This window comes from Oryzias latipes, chromosome 22 (genome assembly GCF_002234675.1).
Source record: "Oryzias latipes chromosome 22, ASM223467v1".
NCBI classification, from domain to species: domain Eukaryota; kingdom Metazoa; phylum Chordata; class Actinopteri; order Beloniformes; family Adrianichthyidae; genus Oryzias; species Oryzias latipes.
The window spans coordinates 4,656,593-4,682,816 of NC_019880.2; the positions used below are offsets into that span (position 1 = coordinate 4,656,593).

The 26,224-nt window shown below is 41.5% G+C and overlaps 1 protein-coding gene across 2 annotated transcripts in view; it reads right to left on the reverse strand.

The window, feature by feature from the left end:
• Positions 1-887: 887 nt before the first annotated feature.
• The window catches only part of mta1 (metastasis associated 1), a 40,206-nt gene continuing 14,869 nt past the window's right edge, over positions 888-26,224 (reverse strand). For both annotated transcript variants that reach the window (XM_023951359.1, XM_023951358.1), the window contains 15 exons: positions 16,586-16,712; positions 13,300-13,363; positions 12,215-12,332; positions 11,428-11,530; positions 9,547-9,646; positions 9,109-9,297; positions 8,582-8,656; positions 8,360-8,418; positions 7,049-7,185; positions 6,582-6,733; positions 5,377-5,566; positions 5,195-5,284; positions 4,418-4,573; positions 2,842-2,987; positions 888-1,723 (listed from right to left, as the gene is read on the reverse strand). In XM_023951359.1, the coding sequence (XP_023807127.1) occupies positions 2,881-2,987; positions 4,418-4,573; positions 5,195-5,284; positions 5,377-5,566; positions 6,582-6,733; positions 7,049-7,185; positions 8,360-8,418; positions 8,582-8,656; positions 9,109-9,297; positions 9,547-9,646; positions 11,428-11,530; positions 12,215-12,332; positions 13,300-13,363; positions 16,586-16,712 (1,667 nt within the window). In that variant the 3' untranslated portion in view covers positions 888-1,723; positions 2,842-2,880. The remainder of the gene's footprint in view (positions 1,724-2,841; positions 2,988-4,417; positions 4,574-5,194; positions 5,285-5,376; positions 5,567-6,581; positions 6,734-7,048; positions 7,186-8,359; positions 8,419-8,581; positions 8,657-9,108; positions 9,298-9,546; positions 9,647-11,427; positions 11,531-12,214; positions 12,333-13,299; positions 13,364-16,585; positions 16,713-26,224) is intronic.

The window sequence follows — 26,224 nt, forward strand, 5'->3', positions numbered from 1 at the left end:
AATATGTAAACATTTGACTTTGATAAAAGTAATTTAAAAAATGTTCTAAAGAAAAACCTGTAGTCTCATTAGCCCGACGTATAGCAACTAGAAATAATGGTATTAATTGTAATTGACCTAAAACAGGAAAAGTTTATTTTATTTCATGTCTGACTGAGGAAAAAAAGCATGTGTGTATTTATGTGGTGTATGGAAACTTCTGGTTTCAACTGTATAAGTTAAATTTAGTAAAATTCTTAAAAACAATGGACTAAACGATGACTTGGAAAACGTGTTTTGCCCCAAAAACTGAGTTTTAATAGCAACTTTTTTTTTTTTTCAAACTGGAGGAATGAAAAGAAGTTTGTCTTTCCCTACGACTGAGTTTTAAAAAGACACGTTGTGCTACGTCACACATGCGCTGGGCGGGCCATAAGCTCCCAACGTGGCTCTACTCTGATGTGTCCTCCTCATGACTAGATCCACGTACGTCATCGTTATGATCCGGCACAAAACTGGACGGCTGGATAGCTCTTATGACTGTAATGTTAGGCTAGGGGGGTGTGAGGGGCTGTAAGCTAGCAGGAAAGAGTGTTTGCATCTCACCAATGGTCCCGCCCAGATCCAGAGGTGAGTTTTGAACGAACTACTGCTGCTCTACAGAAACCGTCACACGTTTTGGATAAAAGAATGACAATGATAATGAAAAAAACAAACACTGGGAACGCTTTGAAAACAGATCAAAAGATGATGGGAGAGGGTCTTTACACCGTAAACTCTTAAAGGGACTCCTCAAATGTGTTCTTTTGTGAAGAAAAGGGATTTTCAGGTCTAAGTGGGGAGGTCCGTCTCACCTGGGTTTGAAGTTCTGAGCACAAAAAGACCCAATAAAGACACCGACACCGAGCTGGACATGAAAGCAGACTGTATTCCTGCTTTTTTTTTTTTTGCTTTTTCACGTGTTTCCTTACAAAACATGTTGCCGTTGAGCATCAAATCTGATCTAATACTGATAACATACAAAGCCATTAGGAATGAAAAGTCTCCGGTGATTTGCATATACCCTGTTTGCATACCTCTGAGGAGTAAGAAAAACAGGCCAACACCAGCTGGAAAAGGGAACAATCAGTGCAAAGTTTTGACAGCTTTCACCTCCTCCGGTACGGAGACGCCAAAATGAGAGGGAAAGTTCCGTTCGATTGTTTTTATTACAGAATTGAAGCATAGATGCATTAGCTGTGTAAAAGGTAGAAAAAACACCAGGTCTCCTTCAATAAGTTAAACCTCTCGGGCCGAAGAGCGGAACCAGCTCACAACGGAAAACGCGCCGGCCAGCGTCCTCGGATTCAAAGGAACAAAAGACGAGCTGAAAGAAAAGTGCGTCTCCTTTCTAACCAGAAACGGTTTCGAGAAAATCCTCTTCCACCTGATCTTCACAGGGTTCTGCAGGCGGTTTCCCCCAAAACCTCGGAAGTTTCATAATTTGATCGACAAACAATAAGCTGAATTATAATTGGTAAAAAAAAGAAAAATAACAATAACAATAATTACAAAGACAGTAATAACGAGAAATGTAAATAATAAACACAGTCCTGTACAGTCAGACTCGTCGTCTGGGAGACGCCAGCGATGGACTATGGACTGGTCTCCAGCAGAACCGGACCGACTGAAGAAAAGTGGCCAATGCTGTGTCCTCCTCTCTGCTCCAGCTTCCATCAGCTGCCTTCAAATGTTAAAAGCACATCTGAAAAAGAGGAGGAGATGCAGAGGATGAAGGTGTGTTGTTCCTGTAAGCCATCACCGTGGAAACAAAGAAGGCGACGCAGGCGTCCTCTGGATCCGGGCCAGATCACGCCATTTGAGCCCATCTCACTGTAAACGCTGAAACTGAGTGGGAGACAAGCTGTGAGAACGGGATATTTGAGGCTGGGAGACAAAAGAGGATGCAGGAGCTTCATCTGTGTGGTCGCCTCCAACCGCCATCCGCCAAGCGTGATCGTGCAACATTCACACGTTCGTTTATCTGTTGGGTCACGGCGTTGGATTAGACGTGAGGAATTTTCGTAGTTTAGATCATCGACTGTGAGTGAGTGTGATGTCACCCAGAAAAAAGATAGGTTTAAATTAGTCTATGAGATTTTGCCCTTTTGGGCGAGCAGGTACTTCCTGTTTGGAACACTGGAGGAAGGGGGGGTCACTCAGTCCAGTTCCCGTATACAGTCGATGGTTTAGATCAGGTGCGGCGAATATGTTGATTAAAATGAAAGTGTATGAGGATTAAAAAATTAGGAAAGGGTTAATGGCCGACGAAGTGGGCGTTATCAGAAATGAACGCACGACGTGGAAGCCTGAACCTTTCGCCGCAACGCGTTAAGGCTGATGATGCACACTTCAAAGGCCATTAACCCACTTATACTATGGTCAGTTACAAAAGAAATTACGAATCAACCAGTTTTAAATACTTTATTCCTGTTATTTTTTCAGTTTGGACTATTTGTTACGTGGGGCGGTCAATGTCCAGCGATAAAAAGCCATAGATATATGCCGATGGTCACGATGATCAGAGAAAAAGTTCACCTCTTCCCGGTTGTTTTAGTCCAGATGATGAAGCAAAAGTTTGTTTTAAAGAAGCCAGCGCAGTGATCCAGAATATTGAAGCTATGTGACCGGAACTACTTTTTTAGACGTGCGGTTATCACTGTGGTATATCACTTTTTAATGCGCAGCCAGCAGCCAATCAGAATTGAGAATTCACCTGGACCATGGTATAAAACTGTGATAATAAACACAGAAGTTCAATGGAAACAGAATCACAAACTTTTTTGGCTCCATAGAAAAGTCCAGCGGCGCTGCACGGCTCACCTCACTCGGGTTTGCAGTCGACGCCGCTCTTGCAGGAACTCAGTCCAGTTCGTGAACTTCCTCCTGCAGGGAGGCCGCCATTCGGCTCGCATCGCTGACCCGTTTGGCCATGATTTCCCACTGTGGCGTCAGGCCTTTGGATTTCCCTGCAAATGAAACACAGCACGACAGATTTAAAGGAAGCGCAAACACGTCCGCCTCCTCAGGGCTGAACTTCCTCAATTTACCAAAAAAAAGAAAAATAATATATATATGCATTTCAACACATATAGGAAAAGCAAAAAATATATATTTTTTAAAATACCTGCAAAAGAATCGTTCAAGGTTGAGAACATTAAATCAAACATGAAATAAAATAGTTTATTACAGACAAACATCTGCTTTAAAAGCCTCAATGTGTCAGCTGCTGGTGTAGATCTACACCAGCAGGGGGCGACAAACACAAAGCAAACCGAGGCGGAGAATAGTTTTAAAACATCTGCAGCAGAGAAGACGCAGATGGAGATGCAGTGAAGGCTCACTGTGAAACTCTCCTCAAATTAAGAAACTCTGTCAGTGAACACAATTCATGTATTTTCCTAAATCCTACAGTGAAGCTGATTCAAATAAAATCAGATCTTATTTGGTCAGATTTGATTTCAGTTCACTGCGAGTTACTCTGCAGGCATCACCAACCATTCTCCGTCTGAATTCGGATGTAAGTGAAGCAAAATAAAAAACAATTCGCTCCTCAGAAAGACTGTATTGTTGAGTTTGCAGTGAGGTGTTTGCTTGTTTGATTCTCAACCTGCAGAGCTTCCTGTCTGCATCTTCATGGTAAATCATCCGGATGATGTTTCTTCACCAATGCGTCTGCTTCCTGAACGAAACAACAGAGCTGCCCCACAAACTTCCCAACAGAGTCACCAAGAATATAAAAAATTTGGATAGGATTAAACTGAACTTTGACTTACAAAAAAGGGGAAAATGATAAATAATTCTGCACTTAAGGGGTTGAACTATTACAATCATACAGAAAAGCATCTCACAATCATGTTTTAAATTATTCCCCAAAAGCTGCAACACGCCCCCCCACACCCACCCCCCCGAAAGTGAGTCCTCTTTGATGAGCTGCAAGGACCCGGATCAGACGGCGAGTCTGGCCGAGGTCCAACTCCTGATGCATTATTCCAGCCCCAGCCTGAGGTGGGCTCAGAGACCAGGAGGCGCTCTCCTCCAACACAGTACCCCCCCCCCCCATCCTCCTCATCTTCCACCGTTACCATAACAACGCAGGCCATAGCCTCCAGCTAAAGCAGCAAGGCTGATCCCATCCTCCAGCAACCTCCCTCTTCTCTCCATCTTCCACCCCCCTCATCACAATGCAGCCAAATGAAAACTGGGACATAACCCCCCACCCAAAAAAAATCAGAGCAAACTGTGGACAACTTGAGGCAAACGAGGGAAAAATTTGAGCCGTTTCGATCGGAGGGATTGAAATGATTGAGATGCAGAGGTTCCTGCAGCCATGCTGAGGAAGAACCAGGAACCTCCCGACAGGCTGCACTACAGCGGGCGGCCTGCAGGGGGCGCTCACCATCCAGTCCGTTGTGCTGCTCATAGCTGCGCTTGCCCAGGATGGTGGGGGAGCCGTTGTTCAGGATGGGGGAGGACTTTATGGGGGTCAAGCTGCCTGTTGAGATGGTGGGTCCGCGGATCACAGGGTCTGGCTTCGGAGGACGGGGATGTGCTTCTAAAGAAATAAAGACAAAAATTCTCAAATCTTTCAACAAAACAAAACTATAAGATTTTTGGTTCAACTTTTTTGATTCAGAGATTTAGGAAATGATTTGCAGCACTAAAAACCACAGCTGCCATGAGCATTTGAGGCTCCAATACATCAAGTTTCACACTTCATATGCAAAAAAAAAAAACAACCCACAATGGCATCAATTTAAAGACCCACTGAGGAAAATTGTGTTTGTGTCATTCTTCTGATGATTTCTAATGAACTCCTGCCGCTCTGCAGAAACTATGTCCTGGAAAACGACACAAGCTTTTTGGTTTGGGCCAAAAATCACATCGTCGCGATTAAAAGACCAGTGGGAACGTTGTGAAAATAGATCAAAGATAATCGGAGTGGGACTTTAATGAATACGTTTGTAATTACAGGGAAATAAACACATTTTACCGATTAGTAACCACAAAGTAAATGTACATTCATGTACTTAAAACTCCAAATGCCACAAGAAGAGTCTCTGAAGCGTGAAGCTCTAAAGGGAGAAATTTGAAGACAGTTCCTGTGATTTCCTGCGCTCCTCACTGCTCATGTCCTCCATGATCCCTGAAGCCCGTTTGAGCAGCAGATTCTCACCTAAGTACCGAACCACAGACTCCAGGGGTTTACGTTGCACGGGTTTCAGTGGCAGAGGCTTTTTGGGCCCGTCTGGTAACCGTAGTGCGCCTACAGGGCACAAAATAAAACAAAAAGAAACACTTTAAGAGACAATGAAGAGACAAAATACGGAGTCAGAAAACATAAAACGGAGGCTTTACATTCTGCTTTGATGGACGCCGTGTTGACAGGGAGGTAGGGGTGCCTGGCCATAAATCGCGGTCGGATAATGTCCTGGCAGAGGCGGCGGGCCACCCGGGTCAGGGCGGTGGTCTGCAGATAGAAGGCCTGCCGGGTCTTCACTGCGAACTTGGGGCTGCCACTGTGTCGCATAGGGAGGCCGTGGGGGCTCTGGGGGGGACAGAGAGGTCAACCGGATTTCCCTCTAAATGTAAGGAAGTTAATATTCCCCCCTTAAACAGGCTCACTACAAGTCAGAAAGTCTTAAAAACATTTCTTTAAATAAGCAGAAGCATGTATAAGTAGAGACCCACTCAAATCCTCTTTGGCACGAATATCACTTTGCCGTTTTTAGCCGAAACCAGGACATTTTCTAGGACATAGTTTCTGAAGAGCGGCAACAGTTTATTACGAATTTGCTTCTAAACGGTGTGCGGGACAGCTGGCATTTAGCAACCCCGCCCCCCTTCCCCTCCCCGTCTCAGAGAGTTTGTAGTGGGGAGCTTGTGGCCCAACCAGCTTATATTCTGTCAGTTCTTTGGCAAACTGTATTTTTTCATCTGCTCCTGATTCACAACCATTAGAACAAAGAAATACTCAGAAATGTGATGTTATTTCTCAATGTTCTTTAGATACATCCTCCATCATGAGAAAAATGCCATGAAAACATGTTTAAAACACCAAAAAAGGTGATTTTAATCAATGGGTCTTTAACAACAGCAAAGATTCAATTGAAATGACAAAATTCAGAGAAATAAATCATAGAAGCAGCTATGTGAATTTGTTTATTGTTTACGTCTAGATCTGATTCAAATCCCACCTTTCTGTTCTTGCAGAAAGTCTTTCTCTTTTAGAACCACAAAAGCTGAAGTTACTTTTACATCCTGCATGAAGAGATTGACTTTTGTGCCCTTTTTTTTTAAGTTACATTTCATGTCAAGAAGTTTTTTTCGTTATAATTCATCTGTTCTCTCAGTAAATCCTACATTAATTGTAGGAAACACACACTGGGTTCTCGTGGGATGTTCCTCCTCTCTAAAATAGAAGCTTAATCTCCTCCAAACTTGACGTTCTCCTCAAGTTTCCACACATCCTTTTATCACCAAATGGAGATTTTTAGATGCGGGACCGGCGTATTTAGAATAAAGTCAGGAGTGAGGCCTCAGCTCGGCGTGTGGGTTCGTACCATGGTGCTGCGGTTGGGTCCAGGCCTCTCGCCCTCCAGCCGCGTGGGCATCTTCAGGCCGCCGTACTTCTTCCAGTAGGTCCAGCATGAGGCGCACAGGCGGCACTGCATGTTGGGGGGGCCCCAGGAGTACCACTGGTAAGAGCTGCTCGCTACAAACACACAAATAAACAGAAATTTCATCGAAAGGCTTCAATTCCATCCTAAAATATCAACAGAGCACTGATATGAATTTTCATTAGTTATCAGGTTTTGTTCAAAGAAATGTAAAAAAACGATAAATTGGTTCTGAAAAGAGCCAAACGGACAACACTAGAAGAAAAACGACAGATGCTTTTGCATGAAGGAGCGAAAACTTTAATCATTTTTCAGTCAATTAAATACAACCGTTAAAATAATCGAGCGCTTCAGGGCTGATGATCTCATTTTGTCAGAGCGCCGCACCGTTGATGATCGGAGTGACTCACTGTAGCAGCTTTCACAGGCTCTGCCCAGGCCGGGGATCTGACCCGAGCCCGGCGGTCCCGGGACGCCTCCAGCCACCGCTCCGTTCAGAAGAGCCGGCTTGACGTTGTTACTCAGCTGGTTTGGGTTGGGCTTGTTGCTGGAGGGAGCCGAGCACAAGAGACCACATCAGACCAGAAGAGACGAGCACATCCGAGAAGTTCAACCGAGAACGGAAACATGTTATGGGCTACCAACGATCTTTCCAACACGTTAGGAGGAGAAATGGCAGATATTTCCTATTTATTTCATAGTAGAACTCTATAAAAGGAGAAAAACCATTAGAAAATAAAAATAAACAGATGACTGAAAAGAAACTGACTAAAACAGGGAAACGGATGCAATCGTGTGAATTAAATAAAAACAGTATTTTTAGCATTTAGCATTGGTTTGTAATTGGAATTCAATCACACCAGCTCTTCACAATACTGCAGAAACGACCCCCCTCCCCCACCAAAGGTAAAGATTTCAAAAAGCTATTTAGCTTTGAAATCTTTGCTTTAAAACACAGTTGTGATAATAATTCTGATAGCCCAGAAACACTGTATGGAGTTTAGTGAGCCTTTGCCTGTTTGCTCCTTTTTTCCATTTTGTTTTCTCCTCGTCTTTGCGGATTTATGTGTTTTTTTTGTGTCAATTTTTGTGATTTTTGCATTGAAAAATTACAACATTTACTGTTTGGAGTTGATTGTGGAACTATTGTGTAATATGATGAAAAATAAAGAGAAGGAAAAAAAGATGCTGGGGTTGTTGTAAAATAAAAAAATATGATAAGAATAAATTTAAGTTAAAAAAAGGCATAAAAAGGCCCAGTACTAATAAAAACCAATGAAACTAATAGGTAAAAAAAAAATTTCAGTATGAGCTACATGTGTTTCCAAAAAGGGGTTTCATTATAGAACCCAAAATATTTTTCAACCAGTACATTTCTGTTTATTTCACCATACAATTAAAATCAAAATCCACACAAAGTGTGAAATAACCTTGAATAGATGCTCGTATAATCATAATTAATGTTGTGTATCTGCAAAAAGCACAATTAAATGTTTCTTTTGTTCGGCTGGAAAATCCAAAGATTTAATATCCTTAAAAATTGACATTTTTTTCTCCATTTTGCTCTAAATGAAATGGCATGTTTTTCCAGTGGCTGCATCTCTAGAGCAGATTGTGAAGCTTTGCTACTTTATGATTAAAAAAAAAAAAACATTTCTGCGTCTCAAACATTAGAAATAAAACAGGTCCGACAAGAAAACCTTTAATTGCGACAAACTCACTAGTTGGGGATGTAGACTTGCTTCAGCTTGCTCTCTGCTTCTGCTGCTTTTAGCCGTTTCTGGAACAGTTTGGAGGGAAAAAAAGAAATCAAAAGGATTTTAGTTTGTTTTTCTGCTTTAGTGCAAAAGAAGAACTGTCTGATCATCAACATGTGAATTTTTTAAAGGATGACCAGCAGCTGCAGCAAAGGAGCTTTAATACAAAGTAGAAACTACAGTCACCTGCTGCACGTATCTGTCTGTGGTCTTCCACATGTAGTAATACTCGATTATACTCGTCAGGGATTTCCAGGGCAACTACAGGAAGATAGAAACAAATATAGTTAAACAAACAAAAATAAAATGTTATTTAAATCTTAAAAATGTAACCAAATGGGACATTTTGACCCATCAAATGTGCTCTTATAGGTTTTTTTCCTCTTTTTTTTTGCTGGAGGAGTTTGATTGGAAGCTGCTGCCCTCAGTACTCGCCCCACCCATTCTGTGGTTTTCTTTTCTGGATTGAACAGACCCAAGAATGAACAGCACTGTCAGGATCTGGCCACCAGGGGGCAGACTGCCTCATGATGTGACATAACCACATTGACAATGTTCCACTTAGTTCAGCGTGGCTGTCCCCTGAGCATTTATTCAGGTACTCAAACGCGAAAGAGGACAGCATGGCTACTGTTTTTTTTTGTGCTGAATTGAACCAGAACGTCTATATTTTGTATTTTTTCCTTTAATATTCCATCATGTTTGACACTTACAAAATCTTGCTGAATATCTGTGAAGTCTTTGCCATATTTCTCCAGCGCCTCCTCAAACAGATTTGCCTCCGAGGCGCTCCACTCCTCCATCTCGTCCCTGCAGAGGACGGGTCCCCCCTGAGGCACCAGCGCGGCGATGGCCCGGGTCATGTCGTAGCCGGCGGCATGGAGGGTGTCCATGGCGTGAAACTATTGACGAGAGGGAAAAAGCTGCTTCAGCTTGTTGAAGCTGCTAAACTCCAGCAACATTCATGCAAAAATGCAGCTCTTCTGGCAGATTTTGGAGTCCATCTTTGGGCTTAAAGGCTTCTCATCCATCTTTTATAACTAAGGTTTAGATCCAGGCCGGCACAGACTAGCAGTAGTCCTTTAGGGCCCACGATTGTATACTATGAAGTACAGCCCCAAAACAATCACAGCTTTCGAGTTTCGTCTCACCAAAGTGATGTCTCTGGAAGCTGCAGCGGCGCTCATGTGGAGGCTCGGCTGCCGCACCGAGCTGCTGCAGTCCAACGCTCGGGCGAACGTACCTACTGAGCTGCAAGACAAAGATAACAAGTTACACGTTCGTCACTACGGGAAGGAAGAACATCTTAAATCCGATTTGATTCCAAAACCCAGATCAACGGTTCACAGATGAAACCACAACTCTAACTAGTTACTGTTTTATGTTTGAATGGTTGTTCTATGTATGTCTTTGTTCTAGATGTGTGACAAGGAGATCAGAATCAACAAAACATAAACACTCAAAGATGTTGAAAGAAATCTTTTTGTCTCACTCAAAGATTTTTCTGTCAACTTCCTGGTTAACTCCAGTCGCAAACAAAGCAAACGTCAGTGTTGATTTGGGTCATTTCACAACAAATGTTGAAAATGTTCGCCACAGATTTTCCTCTTCAAACTTTTGCCGACTACAGTAAAAGTAGATCGATGACAAGAAGATAGTAAATGAAGACACAGCAAAGCCTCAATAAAATGACGCAAAAACACTCAATCTAAACCGACAGTGTTTCCAACAGACTAGACTTTTTTTATTGTTCGTATAAATACCAAAAAACTCCCACATGTTTTCCGGTACGTCTCATCAGCAACGCCAGCAGACAGTCGTCCGCCGTGACATAACGGATCACCAGAGTTTCATAAAACAGCGTTCCCTCTGTTATTGTACCGGGTTACATTCTAAAAATACACTGCGATGCGTAAAATCCGCAACGTAGGATTATCACACATTGAATACACGTTTTAAAAGACAGACATAACTAACCATTTTCATTCTTTTCTCTCTTGTTTAGACTATCAAATTTCAAACCTTCGTAGAAAAATAAGACCAGTATTATAGAATTAAAAGAAGATTTATACACATTCTGTACAGTAAACGCAGAGATTGATCGACAAAAGGTCTACAGCCAATCAGGACGCAGAATACAATGTGCTAAAAAAAAAAAAAAAAGTAGACAAAATTGCAATAAAAAAAAAATTGTGAAAGGTGAGCTGCAATGTAGCGAGGGAACACATATGTAAAACTCTGATTTTTCTTATTTATTATGTTATCTAATACATTTTTTTATATTTTACAAGATGATCAGTTTAAATTTTCCCAGTCTGTGCAAACCGTATTTTTATGACACTGTTAGTTGATGCACATAATTTTAGCTGAAAATTGCTTTTCCCCCCCCATAGAAACCACAATAATAAAGTAAAAAATAGGTTAGAAATTATCAGTAGACGCTGTAAGCAGCAAAAATCTAAAGTTTTATCTGCAGAGGGAGGTGTTCATGGTGAGTATATTATACATCTTTTATATTTTAGGAGGCAAGTGCGACATTCAATGAGTGATATATAGAGTCAAAATCTATTACTTTACTTCATGTACATTGAGAAATTAATTAACAAGTGAGTCGTTTTAATGTGCGGCTACAATTCAATGAACATAAACAATGATTCCTTTCTTTCTACTAGATACCATTTTTCACAGAAGACTGTCAAAAAAATGCACCTTTTATAGTAAAAACATTAAAAGTTTGTATGTTTTCATTCGCCTGACTTTCTACAATCTTTTCTTTTCTGCATATCAATTCTTTAATGAAGAGCAGTTATTTCCAGTTTAATTTCCTGATTTCTTAGTGGACTAATCAATACTTCACTCGATTACAGAAATAATCAACAGTTTTTCTAGCTGATAAGAAAGCCCCCCCTCCCGTTTTCCAGACAGAATCATATCCGTTCAGTTTGTGTTTTAATATCCAAGTCTAAATAATGTTTCTGATGTACCAGGCAGGAAACGAGGTTAAGGAAAAAAGCTCGTCTGCTCCGACTCACCGAGCTACGACCAAAAACTGGTCAATCTGTTTCTCTGTTAGAGAGCTGTTGGGTTCCCACACCTTCTCCTCCATCTTGGTCAGGTCCCTGTCATCATCTTCATCTGGAGACACAAATGAAGGGAGGGAACTTCTCACACACGGTTGGTTCATTTGGGGTTGTCTTTTTTTTAATCTAGGCTGAAGAAAATGGGAGTGGAGCCAGCATGAGATCAACCTGCTGGAGCTTCAAGCAGAAAACAGACAAATGATTCAAGTGAACTGCTCAGTGTGCAACCTGAACGCTTTTCATGGCTTTGTATGGGAAATTATGCCAAGAAACACAATTCAAAAGGGAAAGTTTTGGTACAAAAGGTTCAGAAAATCCTTCAACCTTTAAGAAAAAAATAACAACTGAGCCTCGTAGTACTTTGTAGAGGCTCAAATGGCCTCACGCAGAAGAAGTGAGAGTCATTTTCATAAATGACTATAATTCGTTTTCCATCGTCTGAACAGGAGAACGTAGCCGTGGAGGACGATGCAGACAGAACAGTAGTCGTCCAGTCGTTTGCACAGTCATCACTTGTGCAGCAGACGGCAAAATTCTGAATGCTCCGATTGTGCGCAATCACATGGTCACATTGTGATCGCCATGGAAACAAAGCTGAGACCTTCTCACTTGTGAACAGCGGCTAGAGGCAGAAACGTCATGAAAGTGGATTTATTTTAATGCAGACCCTTTGCACCAGGAAGAGGAAGAAAAAAACATGGTTTCTCTGTGAATGAGGGCTTGCTCGCCGGTAAAGAACCTTCTTTGAGGAGATCGGTGATGTCCGCCTGGTATTTGTTCCCGACTCGAATCTCCCCCTTATCAGCCAACAGAGTCTTCTGCTGAGGGTCATACACCAGTGAGTAGAAGAAAGCATCCTGGGAAAAAGAGAAAGCAGGAAGCCATGAGAGGGGGGGGGGTTGCAAAGGAACAGGAAGCAAACGAGCGACCAGGGAGGGGAGGGCGCCTGGCGGATCGGTGTGTGTGTCCGCATGCGAGTGTGCGCGCTCTGCTAGTCTCTCGTCTCCTCATTACTGTCCGTGAAAGGAACATTCTGAGTCAACACATTGAATTATTCATCTGAAAGCAAGAATCTCCTCTTGTACGCCTCGCACCCCCCAGCCTGAAAACACAGAGGTGCTGATCAAGTTTGTACACCCCATCAGAATTTAGTCAACACCGTCGGTAAATATTCTTTTAAGGCACCGACCGATCAGGCAAAGCCGTTTACTGTCCAAGCATGAGGTCAGCTTCACTCAAACCGCTAACATGACTCAAAAGGATTACGCCTTATACGGGTGAGGTGGGGGGTGGGGGTTGACCTGTCCCGTCGCTCCAGGTTTTTAGGATTGTCCAGGCCCTTGGAAGGTCGTAGAGAGGAGTGGCTGCATCTTAAGGGGGGGTGCAGGGGTGTCTTGAGCTTCATACGGCTCCCTTAAGGGACCGTACCATTGTCATGTGTGTGTGATGCGTGTATCGTAAAGTATTTGTGAGGATAATGCACGGATGACGTGCGGGTGATGCTGTCGTGCGGTGCCGTAAGGCCGTCGTTAGTGGGGTGCGTGCCCTGGTCCCTTACTGCGATATGCAAGTGTCCATAGGATGTCCACACGGGCTGCATGCTGATCGTCTAATTTTCTAAATTCTAACAGTCAGCATGCAAACAAGGAGCTCGCACTTATGTGAACAGCACTTCACGTGTGCAGGATTTGAGGGGTTTAAAAAACAAAATCTGTACGACACGCCTGTGTCTCAACTACTTTGCTACAAAATCATGAAGACAAGGGGTTTGTGCCCCCTTGTGCGTCTCCGTCTTTAAATTAGTGCGAATCTTAAAACACAAACCTCTCTTTCCAAGTACGACTTCAGGGCTTCGGTCTCGTTCAGCAAAGTCACGCAGCATTTTCCCCTGGAGGAGGACCAGAATGTAAGAAAGAGCACAGAACAAAAAAAAAAAATAACCCGATCAACACAGAATAAATGATTTTTAATGATTAGGAGTAAAGAGGCTCCCCGGACCACAGTTTGTCCTGTTTGGATTCTTTTGGCCCTGATCCAATTTAAAACAAATGTAAAATGAACAGATCCAAGTTGTTCCCTATCCCTGTTTTATGAACCTTATTTTAAAATGTAAAACTTGAACAGAACATTTCTGTGAAGTAGCTTGAACAATAAAGTAAAAAGTAGAAAACATAGTTCACTAGTAAAACCAGGAGTTAATTAGTCGTGTGTATAAGTTCAGTGACTGCAGCTATGATTCAAAGTCCTTAAAAATCAACCAAGACTATCTTCCAAGTAGACTGAATATGATGAAGAGTATTCATGACTAGCTCATATCAATAATGCAGTTTATTTGTTTCAGTTGTTCTTGAGACATTTTGAACTTTAACTGTCTCCACCAATCATTCTTGGAGGCTTAATCACACGTCATCAGTCTGACCAATCAGAAGTGGTTAAAGTCTTCACTTCCTTGTCATGATTTAGCTCATAAAGTCGCTCAGTTCCAACAAAAATACCAGCTAAAGCTCATCTTTAGCGGTGTAGCTTTCCGCGGATCCGGTGCCAGACCGTGGAACAAGTGAACAAAACCATGAAGCTCAAAGAAGCGAGTCTATCTGCAATCAGCGGCTGTTTGCACTACATCTCCCATGATGCATTGGGTTAAAGTGACAGCGTCTCAGCACACAATGAATCTTAGTTGTTAAACGTCTTGAAACCACAACGAACACACATCAAACAGTTTTTAAATCTTTTAACTTAACTTCTAATACCTTTTTTTTTTGCCATAATTATCACAAAAATGCATGTGAGATTGCAGAGGGGCTGTAGATTAGGGTTGTGCCGATGGACGATATCATCGTCCATCGTGATGGGTGACTGACATCCCGATGGAGAGACCACCATCGTGATGCCACGCCCCCGCCACGTTGCGCGTCGACATCATAAGCCGCGGTTACATGTACAAAATATCTTGATGGGATCAATGGTCGGATTAGTATCCAACCGTGTACATGGGCCCAGAAAAATGTTTTCAGAATATAAAAACGTTCACTAAGGTCACAATTTCGGTCGGAATAAATCATTCGCACACGCGCAGTATTCGCACATGCGCAGTTTGAAAACCGGAAGAGGATACAACTTCCGCCGAGCGGCTTTTTTTCCAAACTTTATTGAAGGTAACAATTCAATACAAAACGATAACAGCGGCGAGCAGCTATATACATTGACATGTCAGCTCGGTAAAATACGAGACGATCTTCTAAACGTGCTTTTAATAATGTTACGGTTATTATGAAACACCTGTTCGCTCATCATTTGAATTTTAATCCGTGTGGTCAGTGCTTTTTCTGAACGTAGCCAGGATTAGCAGTATGCTAACACGGGCTAACAACATTAGCTTTGGGTGGCGCTGCATCCTGTGAATAACATCAGCCTTTATTTAGTCGGGACACGACTGGAAACACAAATCCACGTGATTGATTGAATGTTTTCTAAGGACTGAGCGACATTTCTGCTTTGAAGCTCAAACCGCTGTGTGTCTGCTGACGATCCGAGCTGTGCTCAGACACACGTTTAGACCCGGTTCTGAGTTTGATAGCTCATACCCCTAGAGCTGCGGGACGGATCGCAGTCTTAAATCTCCCACACATACCGCTCATGTACCCCCCCCCCCCCTTCCCATCAAACATAAAGCTGTAAATCCGCCCTCCGCCGGTCCACTTCGCTAGTTAAGTGCGGGAGCGGACCACTTCTTTTCTATTTTGCTTGTTACTTTTTCTGTTAAAGTCACTTCCCTCAGTTTATACTGGATCATCGCGGATTAACCATTAGTTGGGAAATAAAATGAAAAAAGCAAAATAACGAATAGCAGTTATATAAGAACGAAAAATGTAAAAATACCCCCCCCCCCCCCCCCCCGACGATGTCATCGTCCATCCCGATGGTTGACAGCAAACATCGTCAACGGCCAAATTAGGGGACATCGCCCAACCCTACTGTAGATCAATACAGACTATGAGTTTTTCCTCTTTTTCTTTTGGATGCTGGTGTGCCGCAGGATTTTTGTCAAGGTTAAAGTGTGCCGTGGCTCAAAGAAGGTTGAAAAACACTGTACTAGAGTATTTATTTAGCAGCAATCATATTAATGAGAAAACGTTCATTTGCTGATCTGGATGAAATGTCCGATTTCAATCCAGCCTGAAACAACATGATTGGGCTTAGGTTCCAATCATTTGATCGGGACATCCCTAGTTAAGCCTAAGACACATGTATGGCGGGAGTTAAGCGTTTTTGGGTTCCCATGGAGCGTAGGCCGCCTGCGTGCGCCGGAAAAGTTTGCCAATTATTGACCCGCAGACAGCCTGTATTCACCCATAAGGGCCTAAATGTCACTGTTCAGATGTGAATATTTCAGAAACTTGGGTGAAGAAAAAAAATAAAAGCGTAAATTGTGCCTAAACTGAACATCATTTGAGAAGCAGATGTCAACTTCAACTTCCAGTCATTCCATAAATGTCAGGTTCTAATGTGGTGATGATGTGGTGCGTTCTCTGCACTGACATTTAGTTTGCAGAGAGCGATGGAGTGGTTTACATCTGTTCACCCCCCCGGTCAATAAAGATAATTTATCCAAAGAATTCCTATTAAAACTACATGTAAAGAAAAAAAAGTCTATTAGGTTTCTGATGAAAACACTAATGAATGTCACCAAAAATGTTATGAGAAATCCTTTGTATTTTTACTAAAATCCTTTAGTATTACCAGCTTGGTGTAATTAATTCTCTTCTGGTTTTAAATGGAGCAGCAGTGTCCTGTTTCACTGAGCAGAATACAGATTAATAACCAAAGAACAATTTGCTTCCTGCATACAGAGAAATGGACGATTGATTTTTCTTTTGAGAATGTTTTTTTTGCGTCTCTGTGACGAAAAAGAAAGCTGTTCTGGTCAAAAAACGTAACAGAATTTCAACGGCAACCTTAAGAATTTGGATCGATTCAGCCAATTGAAAAGGCCACTAACAAAAAGTTGACAATTCAAACTATTGGCTAAAATTACATCAATTTTGTTCGTAAAAAACAACAACAACGATGCAGGCTAATTGTAGCGTTGAGAATTGCATGGCGGGGTTACCGGATGTGTGTGGCGGGTAAGGACTCCAGCTGGCGGGACAGAAACAGCTCTCTGTGTCGGAGTTGGTGCTTTTGTTTCTCAGGGAGATCGGCCATCTCTGGATTCTCCATTTCCTCCTCCAGCTCCCCTAGGTGGAACAAAAAAGGGTAAAGGTCCAGCATAAGTGCATCTGATGAGGCAGAAACAATGGCGTCCACTGGGAAATATGCAAATGCATCTCGCCGCTTCAGCCGCATACATCTCTGGTGCACAGCAAATGGACAGAAAACCACAGAGACTCACATCTGATGAGCCAGAACAATGAACCCCCAGAGAGGGTGCAAGATGTTCACCAACTGTGCAGAAATATTTCACATAAATCTCACAGGATAAGTCTTTTGATTCCGACAGAATGAGGTAAACTCTTTAAATTTTCATCTTATTTAGGATTGCTGCTTTTTCCAGCCTTCTAAAAACCTCCAACCGGAAAAATAAGACGATTGTGTACTTTGTAGAGAAGTTCAGAACAATGGGCTGCCCTTAATTGTGTTTTTAAAAAATTACAAAGCAACTTAATTACTACTCTTGTTTCCTATTAAAACAAAAACAAAAAACACACAAAATGGCTACCAGTTTCAGCCTATAGATTAGGTGATGATTAAAACAAATCTGTAAGAAAATGTACTGGCCTAACATAACACACACAGGAATGCTTCTTTGGGTCTCTAGGCTTTGTTTTGTTTAAGCACGTCTTTTTAGGTCCTAACAGCATTTACATCTGGCTGTGGTTCAAACTGGAGCTGTGAGGGTGTGGGATTTTTGATCACCGTGGTGATGAATCAGCAGGGGGCGCGGTGTCGCAGTTAACCGCAGCCCCCCTGAAATCTAACAGTGCGCGTTCGTGTTCGGAGTTACAGAGTGAAGGAAAACAGTAATAAACCACCACCACCTCCACCCCCCCACAACACAAAATCCTCCGGCAGGTTGCCATGTCATGCACTCAAGAACGCACACAGCTTCTAATGGAAATTAATACAATGGAAATTAATAATTAGACTGCAGCAAATTTGTTGTATTTCCTCGCTAGACGGAAATTTCTGTTGTAAAATCAAAGAGGATGTGTGCTTCTGAAACCGCGCGCATGTGTGTAAATAGAGGGAGCGCGCGGCATGCAACGTAGAGGTAGTGAGAGCCGCGCACTGACAAGAGGGAGTGACAGGGGCGGTGCAGAGTGTAAAGGGGAGAATAGTCTGCCAGAAAGAAGAAAGAAAGAAAGTCTGAACATAGGACTGGCAGGAAAACGTAAATTATCAGCAAAGATGAATGTGTTTAATGTGTCTATTATGCAAAATAAAAAAAAATTTAAAAAACGTTCAAAAACAAAAAGAAAATGCGGTGATGCGGTTATCGTCACACCCCTAGTTCAAACTTAGATGTTTTCACACCTTGAATTTTGTTTGAAATTTGCTACTCTGGTTGTGTGTGTGTGTTTTTTTAAAGTTAGAATTAGAGGTTTAAAAGAGTGCAATAATGTGAGGGGTTGATGTGAATGAGTGTTTTGTCATCTGGTCTGTACTTGTTTAGCCTTCGCTCTGACTGTTGACATGCATTTTGGGGGAATTCATTGTCATCTGAGGCCTGTAGAGTCTGAGATGCAACTCGTCAGTCTCACTGGGAGTATGTGTGCTGCAGTTGGCGTAGAGGAATGTGGGGAGATGTTTGGCCATTTCTCAGGTGAAGTTATGTTCAGTGAAGCTTGGTTAACTTTTAAAAGCTTGAAGAGCTCCTCCCCTGAAAGGATTCTTGCAAAAACCTACCCCTAAACAGTACATCATGAGACCTTATCTTTTCAATTTTCTACAGCATGCAAGTAAATAGAAGCTCAAGTCGACACAGTTTGATTCTTCGTTTTCCTTGTCCAAGCTGGAATCTGACTCGAAACTGTACGGCTGGATACCTCAGAGATTGCTCGCCAGTTTTGTCACACCGCTAATGTTAACTTGGGGTTGTGAGTGACTGTAAGCTAGTGGGAGAGTGTCTAAACAAAGGGATGGTAGGAAATGAGTGCTGGTTTACTTCCGTGCCAACAGGCCCCCCCACAACTCTGAAGTGAATTTGGAATAAACTACTGCTGCTCTGCAGGAACACTGTCCCAGAAAACGACAGGTCGTAATTTAAAGACCACTGGGAACATTTTGAAAACAGATCAAAGGCTCGTCAAAGTCGGACTACAAATCTTTGGAACACTTGTACATAATGTGTCCTTCCAAATAAAAGTCTTGAGTTTTACATATTAAACAATAGTGCAATACCTTCAGTTAAAATGTTTTAGTAAAGATATTTTCAGACAGTCCCCCGTATATCTTTGTATCGTAAATCCTGTGAATTGAAGGCCTTAGTCCGATTTCTGTGTCTATATGTCTATATGTCGGGGTCATGTGAGCTTAATTAGCATAAATACAATCTTTGTGAAGAATATCGAATATTTTCTACTTGAAAATGGGATTAATTTCTGGTCACTCTGCTAATGCTTTGATAGAACCTAGGCTTTAGAATTTAGTAGTCTGACTTTATGACCTTTCTCCAGAATCTACTGCTGTCATCCTTATAAAATGTTGTTTATTTCCTTTCACTTCTAACCAAACGTTTACATGAAAGAATGATAGTCTTTATATTGGATATCGCCTAATTTCTTGTCACCGATTGACTCACAGTCAATATTCTCTAAATTAGCGCGATACATTTTCCAAGCCGGCAAATGTCCAGTCTTTCCAGGGGTGCAGACACTCGCCAATGATGCATTAAATGCATTGACTTGTCAGCACCTGTCTGCTACTCACAGCATGATTCTGTAGGAGTAGTAACCATGCAATACCTCAGCAACAGGAGATTTTTACCTGTGAGCAGAGAAATGAATAATTGTGTGTTTTAATTGTCAATTTTGTTTTATCATCAATTTTATTGAGATAAAATAAATATCAAATAAAGAAAACTGTTATATAATAAAAAACTAAGTAATAGGATGGACTTTTTGTTTAAAGTGCGCACCTTCATGTTTGATGATGGCCTTAATTAAAAACCACAAATGTTTTTTTAGACTGTAATAGTTGTGTTTAATGCAGTAATAAAAACAGTATGAGTTTTGTTTTTCCAGTTGTAAAAAAGCTAAAGAAGCACCACATAAAACATCAAACCCCTGCTCTAATGTGAGTCATTCCTGGTTTAACTGGTAAAGTGGTTAGCAGGAAATGGTAGAGATTCCTGCAGTCAGTAGAACACCCGTGTCATTCCTTAAGGACAAGCGCAGGATGAAGGAACTTAGACTTTTTATGTCCCAACAGTCAAACTAACTGACATGGATTTGACAAACAGAACTGTCAAATAAGAGGGACTAGGGTTTTTTGTTTATTTTTAAGAGGTGAAATATAGTAATAAAAGGACCAAAATCTGGCTATGATTGGAACTAAAAAACAGAAAAATCATAGTTTAAAATAAAAAAAACGAGTGATTGTCAGCTGGAGGCTTCAGAGAGGAGGTGTGCAGAGTGAAGGAGCAGTTTGGTACGTGCCCCAATTCATTTGGAGTTTCATTAGAGGCAGCGAGAGAGAAGGCGAGAGACAAGGAGCAGAACAAAAGCAATCAAGGGATTTTCAGCCGAAGAGATGTGTGGAGAAAAATCAATAAGAACTCCCTCGGTTCTCTACTGTGCCCAATCCTCAACAGACACCGCATCAATGCCCAAGAACAGCAGCACGCTTAAGCGCACAGCACCAGCTTTGCCCCGTCTACCATGCGGATGCATTAAGGCCAAGACAATCCACTCGCTTTGAAATGTGTTAGAATGCCACATGTAAAACTCATTCATTCATTTCAATTCAGCTAAAATATTTCCACTATTCTTTTGAAGTCAAATAAATAATATTTTTAATTTGAAAACAGCAAAAGCCAACATGTTGTCATGTTTTAGCAGCAGAAACAGCAGTGGGCTGAGGACACAGCTGTGGGGGACACCAAAACAGAGCAGTATACTATAGCATACTATAGTTTTGTTCTTTTATGTTGAAAAAATGAGAAGCAAGACCCCCAAAGAATAAATTTTATGCAACAAATGACGTCTCTTATGTAACAACTTTAAGATGTCAGTCATAATTAAACTTGCACTAATTTCCTATAAAACAGTACAAAAAAACTAAGACAAAAACGACAAATACACAAATTTAATTCAAATATTTCCAATAATCTAATAGTAAGAAGAGTTTGAGACACAATCTGCTTTTAGATTCATCAAACAATGTTGGGAAAGATGATTCTAAGTTTTTCAGCTGATGTTTGATACATTTTGAACTAAGATGGTATTCAGACTGGGAAAAGACTTAATTTGGTCCGGATTGAGTCCTGAACCCTGTGTTTGGTCTGTATTCAGACTGTCGTCAAGCAGACCTTCCTGATCACGACTAAAGCTTGTAAACAAAACCATGTGACTAAAGATCTCTTCAGTCATTGGCCAGGAATCATACAACTAGAGGCAGAAGTTATGGAAGTCCTGCACTTTGCAGGACTTCCATAACTAGTTTAGTTACCGGTATTCAAACTTTATATTTGCTCACCAGTTTTAAACGGCTGTATCGTTGTCAGGTTCGACACCTTTTACACACTTTTTTTTGGTACAGTGGAAGCAGGCTGCAAAGTGGTTAATGGCAAGAAGGTAAATAACGAGGTAGGCTGCAAAGTGTTTAGGAGATATAGATTGTCGGGCAAACAGTAAGAAGCAATGTGTGTCACGTTAAAAGTTGTTTTGATGAGCCTGCATTCATCTAATCACATTTCAATGAGTTCCTGTGTCTCATCATTGTGGTGTTATGGCATTGTTTATAAAGAGAATTCTGTTAAGGAACTACAAGGTAGCTTCACAGTGCTGCGTAACAAGACACAGAAAAACATGTATGAATCGTTTTTAGTTTTGTTTAAACAAACGTTCTAACAAATTAAAAGTTGGACCCTTTTTTCTGTTTGATAACACGACAATTGTTGTTTTACATTTGCCCGCGGCTCATCTGTTGCTACATTCCTACTTTGTGTACGTCGGCTACAGTGGCTGTTTTAGTCAAGTTGTTCCACTCTAAGGGCGGATTGTTATCGGACTGAGAATTCTCAGAGCGAACCGAAGCTCAGCGCGATTGGAAACGAACTCAGACTACCTCCAAAGATCGGTCCGAGAGAGGTTCCTGTACCCGGACCAGGCGCTTGCGTGCATTCAGACTGAAAATTTGTTACGGATTATTGGGGGAATCAAACTCTGGGTTCACTTTAGGAGGAAAAAATGTGTCCAGTCTGAATACACCCAAAAACTCAGTTTTTGAGGTACTTAAGCACCATTTTTACTATAGAATATTTTAGATTTGGGGGTTTCAGGTATTTTTTTTTCAACCAGGTAAACAAAAAACATTATGCAATACTCAATCTTACAGTTTATATGATCACTGACGTGTATGATGTCATATCACATTATACATTTGTATTTCGGAAAAACCTAGAATAAAAGCTCGACTCAGACTATGCTGTGGGATCTCCTCATCCTCACTTAAATAAAATCAGGGCTCCAGACTGCGACCACTTGGTCGCATTTTGCGACCAAAATTTGAGAGTGTGCGACTGAATTTTACATCCAGTCGCACATGTGCTACCAGTAAATTTGCCTCCCCCACCCTCCGTATTTTTTATACATTAAACGTGGAAGGGGCACGTCAATGATCTTTGAAATGAGCAATGAAATAATCAATGAGACGCGAGCGCACACGCACGCAGACAGACACACACACTCGCGCGAATACTCATGAGACTGGAGCACACGCGAGCGCACACTCGCGTGTCATTGAGTGATGCCTGAGGCGGCCACTGCGTGTGAGAAGAATAGGGAAAGTCACTGTAAGTGGCTAAAATGCGTGGAGGGGGAGGGGCCTAGAGATAATCGAGTGCGCGTAAACATCTGTGGGAAGGAAACGGAGACGATTATCATCACAACCTGATATGTGCGTCTGAGCTATGAATAAGCGAACTATTGATTCGTTCTTCCGACCTGCAGCTAGTGTACCAGTGTCAGAGTGTACAGCAGGGGTCTCAAACTCGCGAGGCAAACCACTGTTCTCATGCGCGGCTGTTACGGTGTGGGTACCGGATGTTCTCGGGTTGCCGGATGTTCTCGGGGTCCTTCAGGGTCCTTCGACCAATGATGACGTCACACTATTTGATTGGCTGTTAGTTGCCACGACCAATGAGTTAACGTCGCTAAGTTTTTTTAAAAAACTTTATTGACAATTGCGGTATCATACATTAACAAGGACATTAACGTTAACAACGAACAATAACGATGTAATCAATATTGCCTCGAAGATCAGTCACCATTGCCAAATATAACATATTGACATAGAAAATAAAGAATAGAGGGGAAAAAAAGAAACAATGAACATAACACACAAATAAATAAAAACATAAGTAAAATAAAATAAAGGAACATAGAAAAAATCTAAGTAGTCTAATACTAGTTAAGTTAGGGGTACTCGTGAAGTTTTTATTTCTGAACAAAACTAAGCAATTTCAAGCCATTCTTCTTTTTCATATAATGAAGTGATTGAAAGCAAAAACAGAGCTCTTTATTAAATGTTATAAAAGTGGTTTGGTCTTCAAAACTTGACCTCACCAAGATGGCGGTGCTCTCCTCCCATGAGGAACCACGTGATGTCTCCTCTAGTGATATAATTCATTGGAAGGACCCTGAAGGACCCCGAGAACATCCGGCAACCCGAGAACATCCGGTACCTACAACGGCAGCACACCGCTCCCGCGGGAGATGGTCAGCTGAGGAGCATAAATGTCCCACACCTACATGCGTGACAACTAACGGGGCTCTGACATTAAAACACGTGTGAGCGACAACACGATTTAAAACAGGCGGGGAAAATGCAACAATAGACGTGTTTAAGATGAACCAGCGCCCTGGGGGGGGGGGGGGGTTAAAGGCGAAGCTGGAGTTGGAGTTGTCCTTAACATTCAATTTAGTTTTAATTTGCCTCTCCCCCTAAGTATGATCTGTGATATTACATCTTTTAATGTAATGTATGTAGCATTTTTTTATTCAGTTGGTATTTTAAATGATTTTAATTGATCAGTGAACTACAAAAAACCATCAGGACACATGTCCCATAATGCATTGTTTTGTAGTCAATAGGGCAGCTTTCAGTCAGTTCAGTACTATATTTCCAGCTGCGTTCGCTCAGGTTGGGGTCTTGCTTCCGCCCCTTTCTGGTGATATTTTTGTTTTGATTGACAGGTGATGTTAGAGCAAAAACAAAAATATACGTCTCACACCAGGTGATCTGTGCAGTGTTGTGTCCATCTGGGTGATCTCAAATTACTGTGCATCTTGGCTGTACCTATTTGGTGTCGCCAACATGAATTTCCATCCTCTAATATTTACATACATTTAAGTATTGTTTGAAACTGTGAAATGACCGAAAGGTTACTACGGTAATCACTTGTTACTAAAAACTTTTTTTTATTCTAAATTTATGGTATTTTGTTTAGTATTTGTACTGTCATGACAGTGATGCTGCTGTCAGTTTACCTCGTTTCATCTTCAAAAGTGTAGAATAAAATGTGACACTTAATTTGAAACAGCACATTGTAATTTCGGCATCTATTATTAAAGTATTTATTCGTAATACAGCGGAAATTAGTAGATTTGGTTAGAATGTTGACTTACGGTATGCGCCCCTAAATTTTCTGGTTGTGCCCCTAAAATTTTCAGTTGGGGGCCACTGTGCTCCTAGTGAAAAAAGTTAGTCTGGAGCCCTGAAAATGTAACAAAAATGACCAAATGAAGCAGAAAAAATACTTTTCTAGCAGCTGCACCATCTCATTAAAATAAACGAGAAACTTAAATATAGAATAAATTGGGGATGAAGTATTGTGTTGGAGTTTAAAACCAAAAGAAAACATGCTAAAACAGACACATAATTGCGTAGCTATCCATTGACTGCCAATCTTTGAACAGCGACCAAAGTCTCAAGCCTCCCCCACCACCACCCTAAGTCCTTCCCCTGGGCAATGCATCCGCTCCATACTCAACAAATTGCCTCTCCATCTCACCTGTCCTAGCCAATTATCAATTATTGATGAATGGGTCGCCTTACCACACCGAGAGACGAAGAGGCGAAGTCAGGGAGAGGAAAAAGAGCAGAGCACGGCCGACAGTCATTACATTAACAAACTGGCTGCACCTCTATGATGCAGCGTGAGTGTGTTAATGCGCACTGCTAACAGCTACAAGCAGACAAATTCACTTTAAATGAGGTTCATCTGAAAGAAAATGACAGTTTAGCCACTGTTCCAATTCATTATCTCTGTAAACATTCAATTACTGGAAGGAAAACTGAACTTCCAGGATTGTCATGGTAAATTCCTGCAGCTCGCTCAACATAGATGTTTTTATAAAGCAACTCAAAAAGCAACAAATAACATACACTAAAACCACATTATCCACAGTATGACTGCAGTCTTGCAAATCGTCATTTCCACAGAAACGCAGCATTTTTCTGATCCTGAAAACTCAGCAACAAGGAAGGGTTTTTCAATTTTGAATGTCTTGTCTGCCGTACTCGAGTGTGTTCTGTGCTCATCTTTTTCATTCTGTGCACACTTCAGTAAAGAGCTGGAACAGGAATACAGTCTGAAAGAAAGACGAGGCTGAGCTGCAAACTATTTTCAGTGTTTGTCAGTGAAGGTCTGGGTTTGTCTCCAAACTGGACTCAGAGCCATAATAGATGTCATTTTCTTTTTGGAGAAAATATGATTTAAAAACAGGATGCCACTGTTTGTCGAGGTCTCAGAGAGGTTGATTTGAGTCTACAAGAGTTTTATGACGATTATTTATTATACCATGGTCCGGGTGAATACTCGATTCTGATTGGCTGCTGGGTGTGCATGAAAAAGTGATGTAACACAGGATAACCGCACGGTGAATAAAGAAGATCCGGTTACCTAGCTTAAATGTTTTGTGTCACTGCGCCGGCTTCTTTAAAACGACCTTTTGCTTCATCATTTGGACAAAAACAAGCAGTAAGAGGTGAACTTTCTCTCTGAACTGATGCTTTATTCAACCCATCAGAAAGATCAGCAAATATATATTGCTTTATTATCTCCGAATCTTCATTGTAGCGGATTACGTGATCGCGCCGCATCACGTAATAGTTCGCTTTTTTGTGAGAAAAGCGATCCAAATTGGGAAAAATCAAGAATTAAGGACTAAAAACTGGTTACTATTTATTCCTTTTGTAAGTGACCATGGTATAAGCAGGCTAATGGCCTTCAAAGTATGCATTATCACTTTTTGACGCACTTCGCGGAAGCAACCCTCCTCCACGTTGAGGCTTCCACGGCGTTCGGTATAAAGTGATAATGCATACTTTGTCGGCCATTAACCCGTACTTAAACCAAGGTCCGGGTGAATTCTTGATTCTGATTGGCTGCTGGGTGTGCATTAAAAAGTGATAGCACACAGCGATAATGCACACCTAAAAAAAAGTTCTGGTCTTAAAAGGTCTTAAAAGGTTTTGTATCACTGCGCTGGCTTCTTTAAAACAAACCTTTTGCTTCATTATCTGG